The 19,456-nt window shown below is 41.2% G+C and overlaps 2 protein-coding genes across 5 annotated transcripts in view; both read left to right on the top strand.

Moving 5' to 3' along the window:
- Positions 1-7,366, top strand: part of fndc3a (fibronectin type III domain containing 3A) — a 53,354-nt gene extending 45,988 nt beyond the window's left edge. For 3 of the 4 annotated variants that reach the window (XM_044355010.1, XM_044355011.1, XM_044355012.1), the window contains 5 exons: positions 684-1,042; positions 1,428-1,640; positions 1,944-2,110; positions 3,162-3,286; positions 4,773-7,366. In XM_044355010.1, coding sequence (XP_044210945.1) covers positions 684-1,042; positions 1,428-1,640; positions 1,944-2,110; positions 3,162-3,286; positions 4,773-5,096 — 1,188 coding nt within the window. In that variant the 3' untranslated portion in view covers positions 5,097-7,366. Of the gene's footprint in view, positions 1-683; positions 1,043-1,427; positions 1,641-1,943; positions 2,111-3,161; positions 3,287-4,772 lie in introns of those variants that run through there. The other variant, XM_044355013.1, reaches the window with a different exon arrangement.
- Positions 7,367-10,923: 3,557 nt separating this feature from the next.
- mlnr (motilin receptor) lies at positions 10,924-14,361 on the top strand. The gene is made up of 2 exons (XM_044354547.1): positions 10,924-11,753; positions 13,937-14,361. The coding sequence occupies exons 1-2, from the start codon at positions 10,970-10,972 to the stop codon at positions 14,242-14,244; spliced, it is 1,092 nt and encodes a 363-aa protein (XP_044210482.1). The 5' UTR covers positions 10,924-10,969; the 3' UTR covers positions 14,245-14,361.
- Positions 14,362-19,456: the final 5,095 nt, after the last annotated feature.

The raw sequence follows: 19,456 nt of genomic DNA, 5'->3' as shown, positions 1-19,456 counted from the left end.
ATCTCACCCGTACGATGAATAAATGATAACATCTCACCTTACAACCCCCTTGTTTGAGTCATTTAAGCGTGATGATTTCTGTAGAGACTTGGTAAAGATTCAGGAGGCGCCCGACAAAATTAATAGTTTAATTTCCCACTTATTTGATTAGCATCTCAACTAGAGTTTGCTCGATAAGAACAGCAAAGAGCGAACGAAACAACAACAAAATATCCCCGTTTACGTCAGTGGGAATTAAATTTAATCAAACGAGGAGGTTTAATTTATTCAGTGGGAACGAAGGCGAAAAAAATCACAACATACCTCATGATGCATCAGTTAATGCAAAGCTAACCAAAAACTATTAAAAACACTCTCAAAAACAGTGCCTCCAAGGTAAAGGACATCAGAGAAGATTATAGAAAAATAAACTCCATTAGACACAAGTTTTAACAGTTTCCAATTTAAAGGCTATAAAAGCAGACTTCCACAGAAACAACTGATTAAAAACATACATTTATTTTTAAATTATGTCCTGCCTAGAAACTAGAAATCACCACATACCTGTCAGGAAATGTTGAAACCCGTACCGGTTCTGTTTACATCAGAACTCCACCTTGTGGTCAAACACGATGATAACACATTTCCTGTCCGGTCACCATGATTGGATTAACTGACCCCTCTCGTGTCTCGCTGTCGTGCAGGCCATGAACGTGGCCGGCGTGGGACCCTTCAGCGAGGCGGTGTTGTGCCAGACGCCCTGCTCCGTGCCCGCAGCCGTCAGCAACATCAGCGCGCTGAAGGAGTCCGAGCTGCAAAGGTACGAGACCCCGGCGGAAGCAGAAGAAGACGAGGAGGAAGAGGACGAGGAGGAGGATAGCAGTTCCCAGCCACAACCACTCTACTCTCCGTCCACCTGCTTGGGTATCTGCTGGGAGCCCCCGTGCGATCACGGCTCCGAGATCACCTCCTACCTGATCGATCTGGGAGAACGCCAACCCATCGTCGTCGGCCCCGTCACCAGACACATCATCCAGCATCTGCAGCCTGACATCAGCTACAGGTCGGCGCTTCCTCAACGGAAACTCAAAAGATTATGAAATGTTGTTTTACAGTTGCGCCGCACACCTTTTGCATCTTTCAAATGTCAACAGATGTAATGCAAATCAATTACACACACACACACACACACACACACCACATTTGTGATACTTTGTACTCAAGGACGCCAACTGAATCAAAAGGCAGTTGTTCAGAACCAGAAACGAAGCCAAAAACAACATAAAACGTCTCTTTCCTAGGATAAATATCACATGATATTACATGAACAGAGGCTGAAGAGATAAAATACTGTTAATACCACTTTAATAGTCACTGCAGTGTTTCTGCTCCGGCCACAGCTCAGTCCTCGCTCCGATCTTGACATCTCTCTCTCTCTTCTCCTTCAGGATCCGAATCCAAGCCCTGAATAGCTTGGGAGCAGGCCCATTCAGTCACACCTTTAAGCTGAAGACGAAGCCTCTGCCCCCGCTGCCACCCCGCCTGGAGTGCACCGCCTTCAGCCACCAGACCCTCAGGCTCAAGTGGGGCGACGGTCCAGCCAAAGCCGCCACCTCAGACGCCCTCCAGTATCAGCTGCAGATGGGGGATAAGAGCGGCAGGTCGGTGGCCCCATTAGTCAGGAGAGGGGAAGCGACCTGACAAGAGAGAAACTGATAAGAGGAGACAAAAGCTTCAGATAACTGTATAGAGGCGGGCGGGGGTACATAGAAAGTAACGCACCAGACGGAGCAACCTCATATGGAGACAGGAAGCGATGATCTGCTTTATGTTACTGTACATTTCCTGACGGAGGAGTCGCTCGTCTTGTTTGCTTTTGTCATCTTTACCCTTTTGCTCATTAAATCCTTTCTCTCTCTCTCTCTCTCTCTCTCTCTCTTTTTCTCATGTTCCTGTCATTGCAGATTTATATCCTTGTATAAAGGACCATGCCACACACACAAAGTCCAGAGGCTTAATGAGTCTACCTCTTACACGTTCCGCATCCAGGCCTTTAATGAGGCGGGCGAAGGGCCCTTCTCCAATGTTTACACATTCACCACCCCACGCTCTCCTCCTGCCCCTGTGAAAGGTACAGTTGGCAGCCTTTACTCTCTTTCTTCCTTTCTTTCTTTTTCTTTCTTTCAGCTCCTATTTATCTTTACAAACACTCACTCCCGCCATACATACAACCAGTACTCAGCTTTTAACCTCAGCCGACCCAAGTTTGACTCGCATTTGATTAAGACCCGGCAAGAAGCCAGATATTCACTCGTCGGCTGTCATCATGAGTCGGCCTCGTTGAGCTCAGCGGTCCGGTCTCAACCCAGCCTCTGCAAAGCCTCTTTTGATCCTACATATTGAAGTCAGTAATGAGGATGTGGGTTTTATTCTCAGAGAAGCACCTCTTCTTGAATCACGTCAGTCGCCGGTTTTGTCAGTGTTTGTCTCCCTACACGGTGAAGTGGACTCTCAACCATATAAACCGTTTTGAATTCAGAATAATTAAGTTTAAAGACTGATATCATAATGCCACAAAGAATTAAAAATCCTCCCTCGCCGCTGTATTTCTTCATGATTACCAGGGAACTCTGACTGTCGAATACAACCGTATATTTTATTGTTTTTACTTCAAATGCCACCTACCTAAAGAAGAGCATGACTCATAGTTGCTGCACTCCGCTAATGGGGAAAAGTCACATGTAGTTGTGTAGAATTCACACTTAATCCGTCAGCTGAGTCACTGTACATATCAAAGTAAGTACATTTTTATTAAAACGGTTTCTATAGCAGTCCCACTTTCAAAAACATCCACATATTCACAGCATATCTGACATTTTTTGGGAAGTTGGATGTCAATTTTGTCTTTTATGTTGTGTTTTTTTTAAGAATTTAAAGCTCCAATGAGGTTTTGTAGATTACAATGCATGTTAAACTGAGGTCAAAGCAAAAAAAGTGTTATTAATATAATGATACATGGAGGAAATTCCTCAGTATTAGAAATGCAAATTGTTCTGATTGGTTGGATCTCTTGTTTTAAATTGTGGCAGAAGTTCAGTTAATGCGGTTACTTCCTGCCATCAGTGTAGTTTTCACTCCATCTACACTCTCTTCTCTCACTCCACCCCCACCTTCCCTTCCAGTCCCTAAAGTGGAGCGTCTGGATGACAACTCCTGCGAAGTCACATGGGAGGCCCTGCCACCCATGAAAGGGGACCCAGTCATCTACACCCTGCAGTGCATGATGGGAAACTCCGACTTTAAACAGGTAAAGACTTTACTCCGTGAAGGTTTTTTCTACTCCTTTTTGTGTTTAGTGTCCTTCACTCCTCACCCGCAGCTGACCTGCCATTCATCACAGCGCTCTTTTTATGCAGATCAGGACACAGATGGATCCAAGGGGACTTAATGTTTTCACCGCGGCATTGCAGAGTTCCGTATTAGTCACCGCCGGCTTTAAATTGCACATTATGCAAAAGGTCATTGATCTATGAGGGTATCCCAGGTGTCCGGCCCCTGCTAGCACATTCATCCCTCTCGGTGGCCTTCAGCCGCGTTAACGTGGAGTAATGGCCGCCGCAGGCATATGCTAATCTCACCACATCAAGACGTCGAGTCTGTGAGTTGAAATATGTGGCTGCCATCCCGTTTGAGTTTGTGTCCATCCTTATCGTCCGTCTCTCCGGCTGGGATTCGAATTGCTCTGTTTAAGAGGGGATTATTCGTTTGGTTGAGATAGACCCTCCTCCAATATTATTGGTTGCAGTATTTTTTTTCAATGGATTCTCAATTTATAAACAAGAAAAGCCGGGGATGTGTTGAATTCACTTTTAGTCTCACTTTTACAATTTAAATGAGAAGTTTTATCACTCAATAAAGAGAATAATAAAAAAAAAAAGTACCATTCTAGCAACCAAACAGATCAGGTTGACACGGTGCTCTAAAAACCTCTGTCTGTGTGTGTGTGTGTGTGTGTGTGTGTGTGTGTGTGTTTGTGTGTGTCAGCTGGGCAAACAGCTAAGGCAGATGGCTTCCCGCTTCGTCCAAGGCAACAAACACAACTCTAACAAATAAATCAGAAAAATAGTCTGTAAATTGAAAACTACTCCGAGCTAACAGAGAGGACGCCTAATGTTTTACGTTCCGCCTGACACTCGAAAGAGCTGAAAGGCCATAACATCCGTTTGTTCAGAAGCACAATGACGGGAAGGATTTCATCAGCTTTACCGGCCAATACAGGTTCAACACACATTTCAATAAACGCAATTTCACCAGTATTGATAACCAGATTTAGGCTTATATATATATATATATATATATATATATATATATATATATATATATATATATATATATATATATATATATATATATAAGATTCCTCATCAAAGCAGCTGAATTACAGTATTTGAGATGCAAGGAAATGCATTAATTCAGCAGCATGAAGTTTGTTCACATTCATCCTCTAGGGACAATGAATGTACAAAATTTCACGGCAGTCCAGTAGCAAATGAGATAATTCAGTCTGGACCAGCGTGGTTCATCGACTGTTCGACCGACATCCATAGAGTCAAGATCTTCATATGACTGAATTGGATATTAAGGATATAAATGGGAGAACAAGTAGATGAGAAAATGGTAAACCAAGTGACTGTTTGACTCCTTTGTTGTCGTTTTATCCGTTTCCCCACTCTCTTCCTGTCTTGTATCCCCTTTTTTTTTTAATCACACTTCCTCTTCTCTCCCGTTCTCAGGCCTACAAAGGCTCTGCCACATCCTTCCACGTCCAGAACCTGCAGCCTAACAGCGACTACCGTTTCCGGGTGTGTGCCATCAGGCAGTGCCAGGACGCCCCGGAGCTAAGCGGCCCCTACAGCCCCACAGTGACCCTCTCCCCCCAGCGGAACGACGTGGCGGCGGGCGGCTCCGCGGCCGGCTCGGGGTCCAGAGCCGGCGCGGAGTCCAGCCGCGCCAGACGGAGCCTGACGGACGAGCAGTGCGCTTTCCTCCTCCTCATGGTTTTCGCAGTCATCGCCATCCTCATCGCTTTTGTCATCCAGTACTTTGTCATTAAATGAGCAGTGCGCACCCCCCCCCCAGCTGCAGGGTTATAGCTTTATTCTTTACCCCCCCCCTCCTCTCTCTCTCTCTCTCTCTGTTGTTTTGTTTTCTTCATTTTTGTACTTACTGTTTTTTTCTCTTGTCAACAGAGTAATCGCATTAGCTTCAGGGGGAGGGAGGGCCGGTGAGCGTGGGCTTAATAGCAGTTTAAAAATTGAGGATGTAACACCTTATTTGGCATCTGTGATACCTTCCTCTCCTGCCTCTGTCACCCTGCCGCCCCGACTCTGTGGTATCTTGTTGTTCAGTTGAGATTTCTGTTCCATCATGATCAGCTTTCCTGTGCAAAAAGGAACTCAGAAAGAGCAGGGATACGGTTAATTTTCGGGGGAGAGGGTGGGAGGGAAGGGGCGCTTCGACTCATGTACTTGTTGATTACAGTATATATATATAAAACAGTATATATGTGTATAGAGATAGTCATTATTTATATTTCCATTTACGTGTCCAGTATGAAACTGTTTTTTGATAGATGTGTTCCAAAAATAGTACGTAGGTGTGTCATTAGCCTATGTGCTATTTGATCCTGGGACCTGGTGGGCCAGTGTTTGCACATTGGGGTGTGTGTGTGTGTGTCCAGATGTGTATACTGTATGTAGTTGGTGCCACAAAAAGGTACACGGCTGGGAGGGCTTCAGGGCCAGATGAAGGGACTTAACCCCCCTGCTGGAGTTTAAGGGGTCTAGCGAGAGAAGAAAACGAAAAATGAAATTCTTGTTCACATTATAGAACGTTCATTTAGCACTTTCCAACCTTTTTGATGTTCAGAATGTTTAAGGATGCAAAAATGACTGGAGAAATGTTAGTATATTTTTGTACAGTGAAGACACAAGGACCTGTAAGTTTGAGAAAAAAAAAAAATGCTCAGTATAAAGTTAGAAAACAAACAAAAACCAAACTAACAGTGAATTCTAATTATTTTTACTATCATATAGTTATACTGTAGCTTGTTTTTACAATCATGCAGCTGCTTTACTCCGAAATATTGTTGTTCAGCACAAAAAATGTATGCTTACCTGTATGTTCTGTTTTATTTTGGTTTATTTTGGTTTTTTTCCCCAGTAATTGATTTTGCACCTTAGTGAAAGAAAAAACCTCGACTGACTGCGTCTTGGTCTTGTGATGCATTTTATAGAACACACTTTGAGATTGTGCGAGCCCTACTTGTGTTTTGGGTGTTTTAAAAGTTGTAGTACCACATTAATATGTCACTGAAACAGCTGATCTATCTCAGCAAAAGAGAAAAAAAAAAAAAAAAAAAACGGAGAAAAAAAAAAGTATGTACCAGTTGTTTCAGAGGCCTTAATTGGAGAGGAAAAAATCTCGGGAGAATTTTCTTAATTTCTCTAAGTTTTCATGTTTTTTTTTTTAGTGTTAGAAAACTCTAAAACGTGTTTTATTTACTTTTATTTTTTTCAACATTTATTTGATGTTAGTAAATATACGTAATCATGAGCGAAATGGAAAGTAGTTCTGTGTACTATGATTTATTTTGATTTGTCAGGTTATACATGTGTGAAGTATATTTTTTTATAATATTGAAGTAATATAAGTTAATACTCTCCAGAGAAAATAATAAATCCTGAGTACTCATGAATCATGGAACGCAAATGGCAGATACAACATGTGTTATATCATGTACTTCCTGTGAATCTAAATTTACCTTTTTCTCTGTGTGTTAAGTATTCGTAACAGATTGCTAACGCTGATTTTTTTCAGTAGTAATCTGCTGTAGGGTCTATTGTTGTTTGGTTTTGGGCAGATAACCGCTGTTGCAACCGTAAAAATGAAATACAGGTACCTTGCAAAACGTCTTGGATAATTACATGATTTGGTCTTTCAGACATTCTGCAAATGTCTTCTCTTTGTCATTTAAAGAATTCAAATTCCTATTTTTGATAGCAATTGCAATGTGTGCCATTTTAACACCTCTTCACCCTGGGCTTACTACCTTTGGTTGGGGAGATTAAGAAAATGCTACAAAAATGAGTAAAATATGCACAAAAATAGAGACCATTTTTATGTAATTTTAATGTTTGCAGTTACCTCATACACCGTACATTCCAAAATGAAAATTTGTTATACTATACATACTACCAGACATATCACTTTAAAATGTTCGTTATGGGAAAAAAATGTATAATCATAGAAATGTATCTAAAGTGTATCTGTATAGCCATGATATCTACAAAGGATCCATGCACAATAAAAGATTTATAATTCTTAATCATGTTTGAAGTTTGGACGTATGTGTGTCTTCGGATTACTCATCATTTATATGGCCATACATACATACATACATGGTCATGAAATACTTGTTTCTGATTGGCTGGCATGTGTACCACAACACCTCAATCTGTAGTTCCAATCAACAGTTTAACCACCTGTTCTAAATCAATAACTGATCAGTTATAACTGTCAGTTATTTGATTATCCATTAATTATTCAACCCCTATTTCAAGCAGAAATACGAAACATTCACTGGTTCCAACTTACCAAATGTGAGGCTTTGGTGCATTTCTTAGTTTTATTATTGTATATTTGGTGTATATTTATATTATATTTATATATTTAGTGTTTTTGGTTGAACTGTGATAGACATTTTTCACAATTTTTGAATATAAATAGACTTTTAATTACTCAACTTTCAATCAATTAATCAAAATTTTAATTAATTGACTCGCAAAGACTACTAATCCAACCCTCACTAGTGAAACAGACCTAACCCTGAGTTACACTGACTCCAAACAAACTTGGGGGGGCATCACATCTCTTATAGTTGTACAGCAGAAGTGTGATAATACACACTGAGGTGTACTGGTATAGAAAGTATTGTCATTCTATGGGATGGTGGGCTTATGCCTTGTTTGTTAGTCTCATATATTAGTGAACCTTATCTCATATTTAACAACTTAATATCTGGCGGACAGAACGTGTTCCCACACAGGTCTGGAAAGATTGGGAACATTATAAAAAATATTACTTATTTCTCTGTCTTCAGAACCTTTGTAATAAGGCAAATTATCTGAAAAGTTTTGGGGAAAATCATGTCTCAGTCTTGACGCAGTAAGCTAACACTAAACATTTCATTTCCTTCTGACTGAGCAGGCAGTTGAACGGTTTGACCAGTGATTAAAATCTCACGTAAAGAAAGTCTTATCTATATTGACCATATTTTAGTAAGATGTATATATATTATGGACCCACAATGCCAGGAAATGGAGTCTTCACACAGAAAGTAAACAAACAGACTGAACCTGTCAACTGCTTTCATTTTATAAAGGACATCTACATCGCTCAAATGTTACTGTTGTATTTTCACAGATGATAAAAACAGGTAGTCACAAAGTCAATCTCCCGAACCAGTATTAAAATACCAAAGGCTTTCTCAGAGGCAAGACTTGAGGCCCAAAGCTGAATCTGTGATGGTGAGTCAGCGCTGACATTTGTCTAGTCAAAGGATCTGTGAGTAAGATATACACCTGTCTTCTCATTCTGTCAGCTCAGATGATTGGCCGTAGTCTGAGAAAATCTTTTATCCTCTTCTTTCCTCTTGTCTGCTCGACTTCTCTCCTCTTCCATCCCGTTTCTCTCAAGACGAGAAAGCTTGTCGAGAGATACGGCTGAATGAAAGCTTCTAAAGTAAGATATAGGAGTCCCTGTCCACTGTGCAAGCACACCTAAGCGGTGTTAGCAAGAAAAGCCATGATTAATGAGGGTGAGAGTGGGATCGCTCGTCTTGGTCGACGCTCAGTGTACAACATCGGTCTTGTTGAGAGACAGGTTGGAAACCCCCTTTTTTTTTTAAAAGAAACAAACAGGCAAACAAGCTTTCCCTGTCGCGTAGCTTTGAGAGGAGTAAACAATGACAGAGGAGGGACATTCCTGCTGCCCCTCTGAGGTCTGAGTGCTGCATCCGGCTGCGGGTCAGCTCAGTGTAAACACACAAATACACCCCGATGTCAGTGTGACTCTTGTTGCAAAGGTTCATTTAGATCTAATGGATATGGTGGCTCTGAACCAACAAAGCACACCGTTGGTCATCCAAGCAGGTCATCCAGGCTGCTGTGATTAATGTTACTTTGGACACAAAAAAAAAAAACCTGTAGATCAGGAACTAAAAATACACCTGCGTGCATGTCCGTGACGTAGGTCTGTGATGATGTGCGATGCACTCACTGGGGAATGCCGTCCATTTAAAAAATATGGGAGATTCACTTCACACAGAGGCATCAGTTATCCAGTTCTCATTATTGATCTGCAGAGTTTGCACCACTCTTTGTCTCACTCCAGAGCTTTAAAATCAAACAGAAAACATTTGAGTTTGTGATTCAGTTGGATATGAAGTCACTATACTCACAATAAGAGATCATAAAGTACCAAAATGAATTTCACACGACACCAAATTCTAATATAAAACTAGACTTTCAATCTCAACCAGGAGAAAGAAGAAGAAGAAACAAAAATCTCCTAAATCAACAAATCCAGTGCCCCAATTCAAACATCCATTCATTATCTATAAAGCTCTGCAACATTTTACACCAAAGTGACATAAAGATTTTGACTTCTTTTGACCCTTTTAGGCCCCGGTTACACCCAAACTTTATGTTTTTCTAAAAAAACATGGCATTCCTTTTTACTCATCGGAGCATTGTTGAAGTTAGGTTTGTTATAACAAGCCTGATAGGTAAGTTGAGGGTGAAGAGGAAGAGATGAGCGGGTGGGAGTGTGGAGTGATGAAGCTGAGCGCAGAGACAGATGGGGCTGGTGGACAATTAAGCAAACACAGAACTCATTTTTCAGTGACTACTTCCAGACAGCTTGGCAAACACGCTGGGATTTAAGTGATTGATGTATTAATTAATTAAAGTTATATCCCTCTTTTTAAGTATATTTCTTGTGTATTTATGCTCGGTACAGATTAGTATGATCCTCAATCTGCATTTATTCTCCCAGAGAAGCAGCAGAGAGGGAGGGGGTTCCCTCAAATCTTATTCTCTCCATCTTATGCCTTTTAGCGTCATCTATCCCGTCATCATTAGATTAAGAAGATTACTTAGATACACACACAACAGACAACCTCCCGGTTGCTCCCTGACTCCTCAGGGTGCTGTGGAGGAGGTGCTCTTTTCTTCGTCTCTCGCCAGAGCTTGACTGGCTATTGAGCATCAGGGACCGGCTCTGCCACTTCATGTGATTCTCCTGCTGTTGCTCTTCATCGACACACACAGTAACAGAGACCAAGAGAAAAAGTTGAAAGGTTGAGAGATCCAGCTCAGTTTCAAAGGTAAAGTCACAATCAAGATGTTATGTCTGCTTTTTTGCATGTTTTAGCCCGTTAACTACAACCTATGTGTGATTTATGTTGCAGCTAATTGTTTTAGAAATCGTCTTGCTCTCTTTTTTCCAGACAGCCTCTGTTTTCTGTTCATTTCTGTCACATTTCATTATCTCTACAAGGTGCAATCTTTTCAAATCAGTCTCCATTTACAACATAAAATTGCAACAATAATGACAAAAATGATTGCTGATTTTATTTACGCTGTGATGGATTATTACCTGTATCATCTGGAGCAAGCTTCAAGATACTGCTAAAAGATGCTTGTAACATACATAAATGAATGGAAACCAACAGCTGCCTGAGATTTAAAAATCCCCAAAGAATGTCAACATATAAATATAATATATAATATAAAATCTACATCATTTGTAGCTCAAAAAATAAAACTTTCAAAAACACAGGTTTGGTCCTTTAATGGCTCATTCTTCTCTCCACAGCTGCCTGTTGAGTCTTTCACACTTCGTTTGCCAGCACATAGTGGAGGTTGGCATGCCCTGGACCAGACCCCAGGTGGAGCTTCATGTTGGTGGAGCAGAGGCCATGGACCAGTACAATATAGACGACCACCACTACGAGGGCTCCCTGTTCCCCACCTCCACCCTCATCCCTGTCACTGTCATCTGCATCCTCATCTTCATTGTCGGGGTGACAGGCAACACCATGACCATCCTCATCATCCAGCACTTCAAGGACATGAAGACCACGACCAACCTCTACCTGTCCAGCATGGCAGTGTCTGACCTCATCATCTTCCTCTGCCTGCCCTTTGACCTCTACCGCCTGTGGAAGTACGTGCCCTGGCTGTTCGGGGAGGCGGTGTGCCGCTTCTATCACTACATTTTCGAGGGTTGCACCTCGGCCACCATCCTTCACATCACGGCTCTGAGCATTGAGCGCTACCTGGCCATCAGCTTCCCCCTCAGGAGTAAGGTTCTGGTGACCAAACGCAGGGTCCAGTACATCATCTTCGCTCTGTGGGGTTTTGCCCTGGTGTCTGCGGCACCCACGCTCTTCTTGGTCGGGGTGGAGTACGACAATGACACGCACCCGGACTACAACACGGGCCAGTGTAAACATACCAGCTACGCCATCAGCTCTGGACAGCTGCACATCATGCTCTGGGTGTCCACCACCTACTTTTTCTGTCCGATGCTCTGCCTCATCTTCCTCTACGGCTCCATTGGGTGCAAGCTGTGGAAAAGCAAGAATGACCTGCAAGGCCCCTGCGCCTTGGCAAGAGAAAGGTCACACAGACAAACAGTCAAGATCCTGGGTGAGTTGAAAATGGATTAAAAACACACCTTAAATACTACCACTGAACGGCAGACCTTCATATACTGTGCTTTGCCCCTTTTAGTTAAGATTGTCAAACTGTTAAATTAACAGACAGCTCTTACAGCACTGTGACTCAGAGTTTCACATTTTCAATTTGCAATTAAACTTCATCCCTAATTATTCACGAAAGCTCAGAGACATTTCACATCACCCAGAAGGATTTCCTCTGATTCTACCTTTCTCCGCTTTTTTGTTGCCCCTGACTTATAACAGACAATTCAGATTCAGGAATGACAGCAAAAAAACAAAGACAGAATTCTCTCTATTGGTTAAAGGCTTAAACCAGAAATCCATCAGACTTTTGTCTGTCTGCCTTTCATTGTTGCTGAAGCAAAAAGGCAGACTGACAGATCTGAACGTGGGATTTCTGGTTTCCTGCATTAGCCGAGTTGTGTGTACTTGCGAATGCAAAATTAACTATTGTTTTCACATATTTCAAGACGTGATTTGTAGTAGTTTCACCTATTCTGTGGATCATAAAATATCCAGCTGTCTGTACGTTCTATCACAGGCCATTGTGTTGCTTTTTGTCCCGCAAGTTTAAAGAGGAGAAAGCTGCTTCCATATGTGTTGTTGTTGATATCAGCTGGGAAAATGATTCTGTTTTGTCTGAGGCTAATCATGTCCTACCACTGCACATACTGATTGGCTTAATTTGCAGCCCTGGCATATTGTGCAGGAAACCCTGTCTTACAGTAAAAGACAGCAGCCAGGACAATCTGTATTAACCAAATATTTAATCATGATGCTTCCATTAAGATATTAACGCTGTTCATTATCTGAGCACACACTGCACAGAACTCATGTTGTCAGACCTGCTGCCGTTTGTATCCACATTTGTTGAATCCCAAATTGGATTGTCATCAGACATCTCTATAAATCACCTTAATGGAAATTTACATGCTCTCACAGTCCCCGGCATCTTTTTAATCTGTCGGTGTCACTGAGTCACTGATAGCTGCACCAGTAGGGCAAGACATGATCGATCGTGGACAAAACTGCGTCACCTTCTCACGGTGAATCCACAATGTAGCTCCTCCATTTACAATTAACTGTTTACTGATATACCTCTCTTTTAATTACTGAATTGAAATGTTTTATCCTTGCAGAGATGGCTGTCCCCATCACACAGATTTATGATAATTTTATCCGCAGGGGCTTTTTGATCAATACCAGTGACTCACCCAGCCACTAAGATTTCTGGCTTTCAAAAGCTAAATTAAGCTTTGCTCTTTTCTGAAATCGTGATATGTTTTCCTATCAGCGGACATTTTTGCTGGATATATGCTCTAATTAGTTCGCTCACTTGCCTGTATTATGAAAGTGTGACTTCACCGTTGAAGCCAATCACAGGTCACCATCACTTAAGGGAACAAGAGAGGTTGTGCACCTGAGTGAGAGTGTTTGTGCGTGGGCTTAGAGTGATGTTCTTTTGATGTTGCTGTAATTGCTGCTGGTCATTAATATATGTCAAGGGTGATCATAGATCATTGGTTAGTTAAAGACCCTGGAAACCTATTTTCTTAATCAGCCTCTCACTATAAATGATAAAGCCCCAACAAAAACACACTGTTATCTGTCAAAGTCAGAACAATACTGGTTATTTTACATAAGACATTTCTTCTCACTGCTTTGACATGGACAGGGTATTTTTGCACACCTACCAGAATTTAACAAGAACTACAATCAGTATCTGATGACATTTGTTGGGTAAGAAGATATCCTAAGATGGGTTGTAAGAACTGTAAATTAAATCTGTTTAAACAGCTCCCACACAGTCCTAATGAGGTAGATATATATTTTTAAATTTTTGATTGGAATTGTTATGTACATAGTCACAAATACTAAAAGAGTCTGTTTACCAAACCTGTTAACCTACTTTTAGTGGCATCTAACTAAAGGATTAACCTCCAGTGTCTTAGTGTTGAGGCAGAAATCTCAAGTCTCATTTTTGTAGATGAGGTAAACTGGCCCTATATTACTCAACATGAAAAGAGTAGTATCAATCTTATCTAACTCAAGAAGAAAACTAACAAGCATGTTTCCAAAATGTGGAACTATTCCTTTAATGCCCCTTTAAATGAAACTAATTTCCTCCCCTTAACTTTATTTCTCCCTCAGTGGTGGTGGTGCTGGCCTTCATCATATGCTGGTTGCCCTACCACATCGGCAGGAACCTCTTCGCTCAGGTGGATGACTACGACACAGCCATACTGAGCCAGAACTTCAACATGGCCTCCATGGTTCTCTGCTACCTCAGCGCCTCCATCAATCCCGTCGTCTACAACCTGATGTCTCGGAAGTACAGGGCGGCAGCCAAACGCCTCTTCCTGCTGCACCAGCGGCCCAGACAGGCCCACCGCAGCCAGAGACAGCTCTCTGTAATTGACCACATCTCCACCATAAATGAAACCCTAACTGGGGTGTGAGGGGCATCAACACAGCACTTTGAGCGTTGTTGTTTTTTTTATGGGCTTCACCACCAAAGGGGGAGAGTTTGCAGGCTTCTTTAATGTTCAGGAGTTGCAGATGAAGAGGAAACAGAAACGCTGTTGAAGTGGTCTATATCTTTGAGGAGGGGGAGGGGGGGGGCAAACCAGGGCTAAAAGCTCCACTGCACTTCAATGCAAAGTCAGTTTTATTACTACTCAGTGACATTTTGTTCACAGAGACTGGATGATGATTTTTAACCATCTCACATTCTGTTTTTGTTTTTTTTTGTCATGAAGATATTAGTGGATTCTGAGCAAAAATGTTCTTTCCAAGAAAACAGATTTTATGTCATTTACATTTTCCTGTTTCAGTGTTACATACCTCGTGCAAAAAAGTACTTACCTCTTCATTGTGTGCTGCTTCATGTTTTTCTTGCTTGTCGTCTTATTGAACACATAAACCATTTCAACTCACAAATATCATCAATCCGCAGCACTGACTAGTAAGTCATCCCTCTTTGTTAACGGCCAACACTTGAAACTGTTCATTTATGTTTTATTATAGTCTCAGCTATATTTCTGTCACAAGATTGAATTTATTCAGTGTGTGGTGAACAATTGTTATCATACTGTTTGTTTGCTGTTCTCGTAAGTCATGAAAAAAAAACAAGTAAACCTATTAGTTGTGGGCCATTAGTTGTGCAGATTTGAAATCGGGTATTCTAGCATGTGTGTGTGTGTGTGTGTGTGTGTGCGTGTGTGTGTGTGTGTGTGATGTTAGCAGGGGCTGTGTGCCATCTTCACAGTGAATAGATGGAACATAAACTTGATAAAAGCAGATCAGTATGAAAATGGGCCAATTGTTGTCTGTGTGTTTGATACAGAAGCCACCTGAGCCCTGAGGTTTCGGGGCTGCGTACGTGCCGACCATCACATGTAATCTGACACGGCTATTATATTACCTGGGCTCTGAGTTGGATTTACGCTGGCAGCCAACGTCCCTGCATCACCATATTCAAAGTAATGGCTGCTCTAAGTGCATTTCAAAGAGGAAAAAAAGGATATTAGGTTGTCAGCAGAGGCAGAGCTTATTGCTGTTATTGCTTCCACTCGCATAATCTTGAAACCGCTGTACAATTCCTCTTTGATGATGCATTTTGGATCAGTAATCGTACACTTTTCCGCCTCATGCACTCATGCGAGAAAAAGTAACGTCAAAGTTATGTATTTTTAACCTGAAGAATGTCTAATCCTAAAATAAACCCAAGACTTTTTCAGGGTCTGTCAGCCATACATCTTGTTCTTTTAAAAGGAACTGTCGTGATCTTACCCATGAATCACCGGGGCCTTGGTTTGCACAGATACAAAGAGACAAAGTCGCTCTGGGCTGACTCATCCTCATGACACTTTTTTCACCGAGCCATTCATCTCTGCCAGATGAGCTGAAGCAGCGAGTAAAAGCTTATCTCTCACAGACCATCCTGCCATCACCCGGGGAAAGATCAATAAGCAGCACGGCTCCTCTGTTGGTTATTTTCTTTACAATGAAGAGAGTGGCCGCGAGCAGCTCGTCCAGAGCTGTCAACACCTCCCTCAGGCCATCTTCACACCACCTCAAATCACTCAGCATTAGTTTGCTTGTTTTGACTCTGTTTTTCAGTTCATGACTTCTACTATTAGCGTCGTCCTCATGTACTGCACACAGCTCTTTTGCTTCTGCAGTATATTGGCATTTGAATTATAAAAAGAATTTGAAATATAGCACCATTAAAATTTGATGATATAGCCCTGATATTATATCACAAGTGACACATACCTATTGTGAAAATCAAACAGTTATCACAATGATATTATAGATGAAACACTGTTATTTTACCACATAATCAGTGTTAAACTCATTTGCCATGTTTAGTGATGGAGATGATTCTATTTTTATGGTCTAAACACACAAAACATATTTAAACTGATTTTGAAAGAAATGACAAGTGTTTGTTTGGCTGGTTCTGACTTGTTTTAACATTTGGAAACTGTTGATGATTGTTTCTGTATTATTAAAGAAGTTCTCTGGATAAAAGTGGCTCCTTTTATTACTCAACCACAAACAAGACAGGATATTATAGAGTGCACATATCAACTATGTCTAACATCCCATTACATTCATCTCCTAATGAGACTTGTTGATGTTTTCTGACACAGCTGCACTGGTTAACATCATTTCAGTGTAATGGTCCTTTCCACCAGAGGGGGGAGCCAAAGTATGGTCCTGTCAGGAGAGACAAACTATGTAACAAATAGCTTCTGGGAACCATAAGATGATAGTAGTATATTTGTTCAGACAAATTATTGAAAGTTTCCTTTGATTTAGATTGATCAAATTTTGGCTTTCAAACAACATTAACGCTGCTCTTTTTTGTTTGAAGCTTCTTGTTTTGCTTCTCTCTGGAAGAAATCTTTATCAGCTTCTCTTTACAGCCCATTTCCACAGATTATCAGCAACACTTATTCACTTCCCGTTTGGCTCCTTGTGCTCGCTGGTCCGTGCATGAGGCCACAGGAAGCTGATAAAAATGGAGGTCATGTAGGAGAGTTGGAGGATCTTGGGGGGTCTGATAAACAACTCTCGCTAGAAAGTCTGGAGGGATTCACATTCTTTCCTTCTTGTTTCTGTTTTAGCCAGGCAGGCAGCTCTCCTCACAGCCTGTGGTGCCATCTCTCCTCTTCCCCGAAACCCATAAGATTTTCCCACCCTGAGCTGACTTTGAGGTCAATCATCTGTAACACTACTAATGTTAGCTGTGAGAGCTGCTATAATGAAAAGGCCAGGGAATATGGTAACCACCTATTTAGAGGTGCGAGGTAATTTCTCATGCGCCAACATGAAAGCCTGAAACGGTTTGTCTTTTTCACCCAATGGCAATCATATCTCGCGGCTGCAACGGGCCGGACGCGTGCCAGTGTCACATCGCTTTCAGTCTTTTGTTGTCACAGCTGGGTGACCGTAAGACAACAAACACAAATGTGTCTTTGCCTTTTTACAAACCACCAGGCACTCCCACAGTGCTTTCAAATGCCTCTAATGGCAGTAATAATGATAATAAACTTCATTTATAAAGCACTAATCACCTCATCTTCCAAAGCTTTTTGTAAATTTCCTTTGTTTAATGAACCATGTTGCACACGGAAGACTTAATGCTCCGTTTCTTTCTCTAAATTAGAGTTCCCTGCAATTTGGAGGCTTATTTATATCTACTCGTTATCTGTGAAGTGTTTGTACATGAACAACGTTTGACATGAGAGAAAAAATGTAAACTCTCCAGATAAACCTGTGAAACTAGATCACAACTTGCTTTTGGCTATTTGACAAGTAAACAAAAAAGATGCAGGTGATGAAAGATGAATCATTTAGGTTTAGATGATGACGGTCAGAATAAATGTTTCATGTGAACAGAAAGCTATTTTTCTCCACCATACTGTGGCCTTAAGATAATTTAAGGAATATTGTTGGTCAACATGGCAGCAGGAGAAACAGCCTGTGTGGTGTGTGGTGTGTGGTGTGTTGTTGGTGAGTTAGAAGCAAATCCATTAGACGGCTTCTCTAAACTTCAACACCACAAACCACTTGAGTGAGTGACTCTCCTCTTTCCTCCTTGCTCCAGGCTGCACAACAGAGTCACTCCCAGATCTTTCATTCTTACATGAAAAGTCAAGAAGAGAATAAATGACTAAAAAGTAGCTAATATTTACATGCTTGCCAGCTGTGAATGTCGTGGACTTGCATCATAGGGGAAACTGGAGAGAACGTGCAACATGCAGTTTGTTCAGAAGAGATCAAGCAGCATTAAAAATGTGCAACGCTGTGAGCAATGCTTTCAAATGCTCCTGCATGTGATTAAATAGCTGCAGGAGCAGGTGAGGCTACAACTACAGACATCAGGAAACAGACATGCACAACCTGAATGAAAAGTCTTGCAGCTTCTCTTCACACTTGATTTCCCTTCCATTTCCCTGTTACATGAGATTATAACCTATTTGACAGAGATATTTAACATCTAACTATTGTCAAGGCTGAGTGTCAGACTTTTGAACACCTGTTTGTTGCTTGTAAATATTGAAGATGTAGATGCTGTCAATACATCTTCAATTTTTTCACATTAAATCAAAATAAGTTTTAGGGACCCTTTAGGAAGATGGAAGATTTTAATGATAGAATAAAAAATACCACAGACACTCTTTAGTATTCATATAGGCACAGTTCCTGAATACTAAAGAGACTTTTATTTATCAGCATGCATGAACATACTGGGGATGGAAGACCAGCTGAAGCTAAATTCAGCCAATCATACACTACAGTGGTGTGCTGGTGTTGCTCCACCTCACATACCACAAGTCAAGACAACCAGAAAAATACCAGAAGTCAGGAAATGGTGTCTCCAAAGTAAAAGTAGAAAATATGATCGGCATGGAAGGATGTTCTAACTAGATGGATTTTCTCATGAAAGTGAATTTAAGGTTTAAAAGTAGAGATGTTTGCGAGTTATTCAACAGTTAAATCAGGCAGTGTAACTACTGCTACACTGCGCTCTGTGGTTGAAATCTTCAAAAATGTTGCACTTCTTGTTCATCTTCTGGTCACATTTCAATCAGTGATGTAACAGCAGCTGTTTCCCATCATCTGAGGAAAGCAAAATATGTGGTGACATCACTGAGTGAACAGACATACAATATTTCTCTGCCCGCTGTGGCGCTGTGTGGTATGACATGTTATCTTCTTGCCGTTCTCAGGCCAAACTTGCACATTTTTATGCCACAGGTGAGAAAAAATGTGGAAATAGCAAATATTTCACTCCATTTTTCATCCATCCAACTGTTTTCTCTCGTGTGTAAGAAGCATTATAGTGCCTATTATTAATATAGAGAGTCTTAAAACTTGTTGAATTCATGTATTCACTGTATCCATCTGGTGAAACACTAATCTGATTAAAAATGATGAAATTCCAGTTTGCCTCTCTGCCAAACATACATATAAAAAAGGGGAATTCTGTATTTAGCACGAGATGTTTAATAACTCAGTTCAACCACTTCCTCCTTCTCCTTCCTTCCCCTCCTCTACCTTAGTATAAAAATCCCCCCCGTTCATCTAAATAAGGAGTTTTACTGTGAAAGTCTTGAAAAGAAGTAGTATTCTTTACTCTGGGTGGCTTGACAGCGC

Source organism: Thunnus albacares, chromosome 6 (genome assembly GCF_914725855.1).
Source record: "Thunnus albacares chromosome 6, fThuAlb1.1, whole genome shotgun sequence".
Classification (NCBI taxonomy): Eukaryota; Metazoa; Chordata; class Actinopteri; order Scombriformes; family Scombridae; genus Thunnus; species Thunnus albacares.
This window is presented reverse-complemented; position numbering and strand designations above follow the sequence as displayed.

Bases quoted from the DNA above. Each gene is read 5' to 3' on its own strand.
- mlnr (XM_044354547.1), top strand. From the start codon at position 10,970: ATGCCCTGGACCAGACCCCAGGTGGAGCTTCATGTTGGTGGAGCAGAG. The intron at 11,754-13,936 runs GTGAGTTGAAAA...TTTCTCCCTCAG, and splicing joins ACAAACAGTCAAGATCCTGG to TGGTGGTGGTGCTGGCCTTC.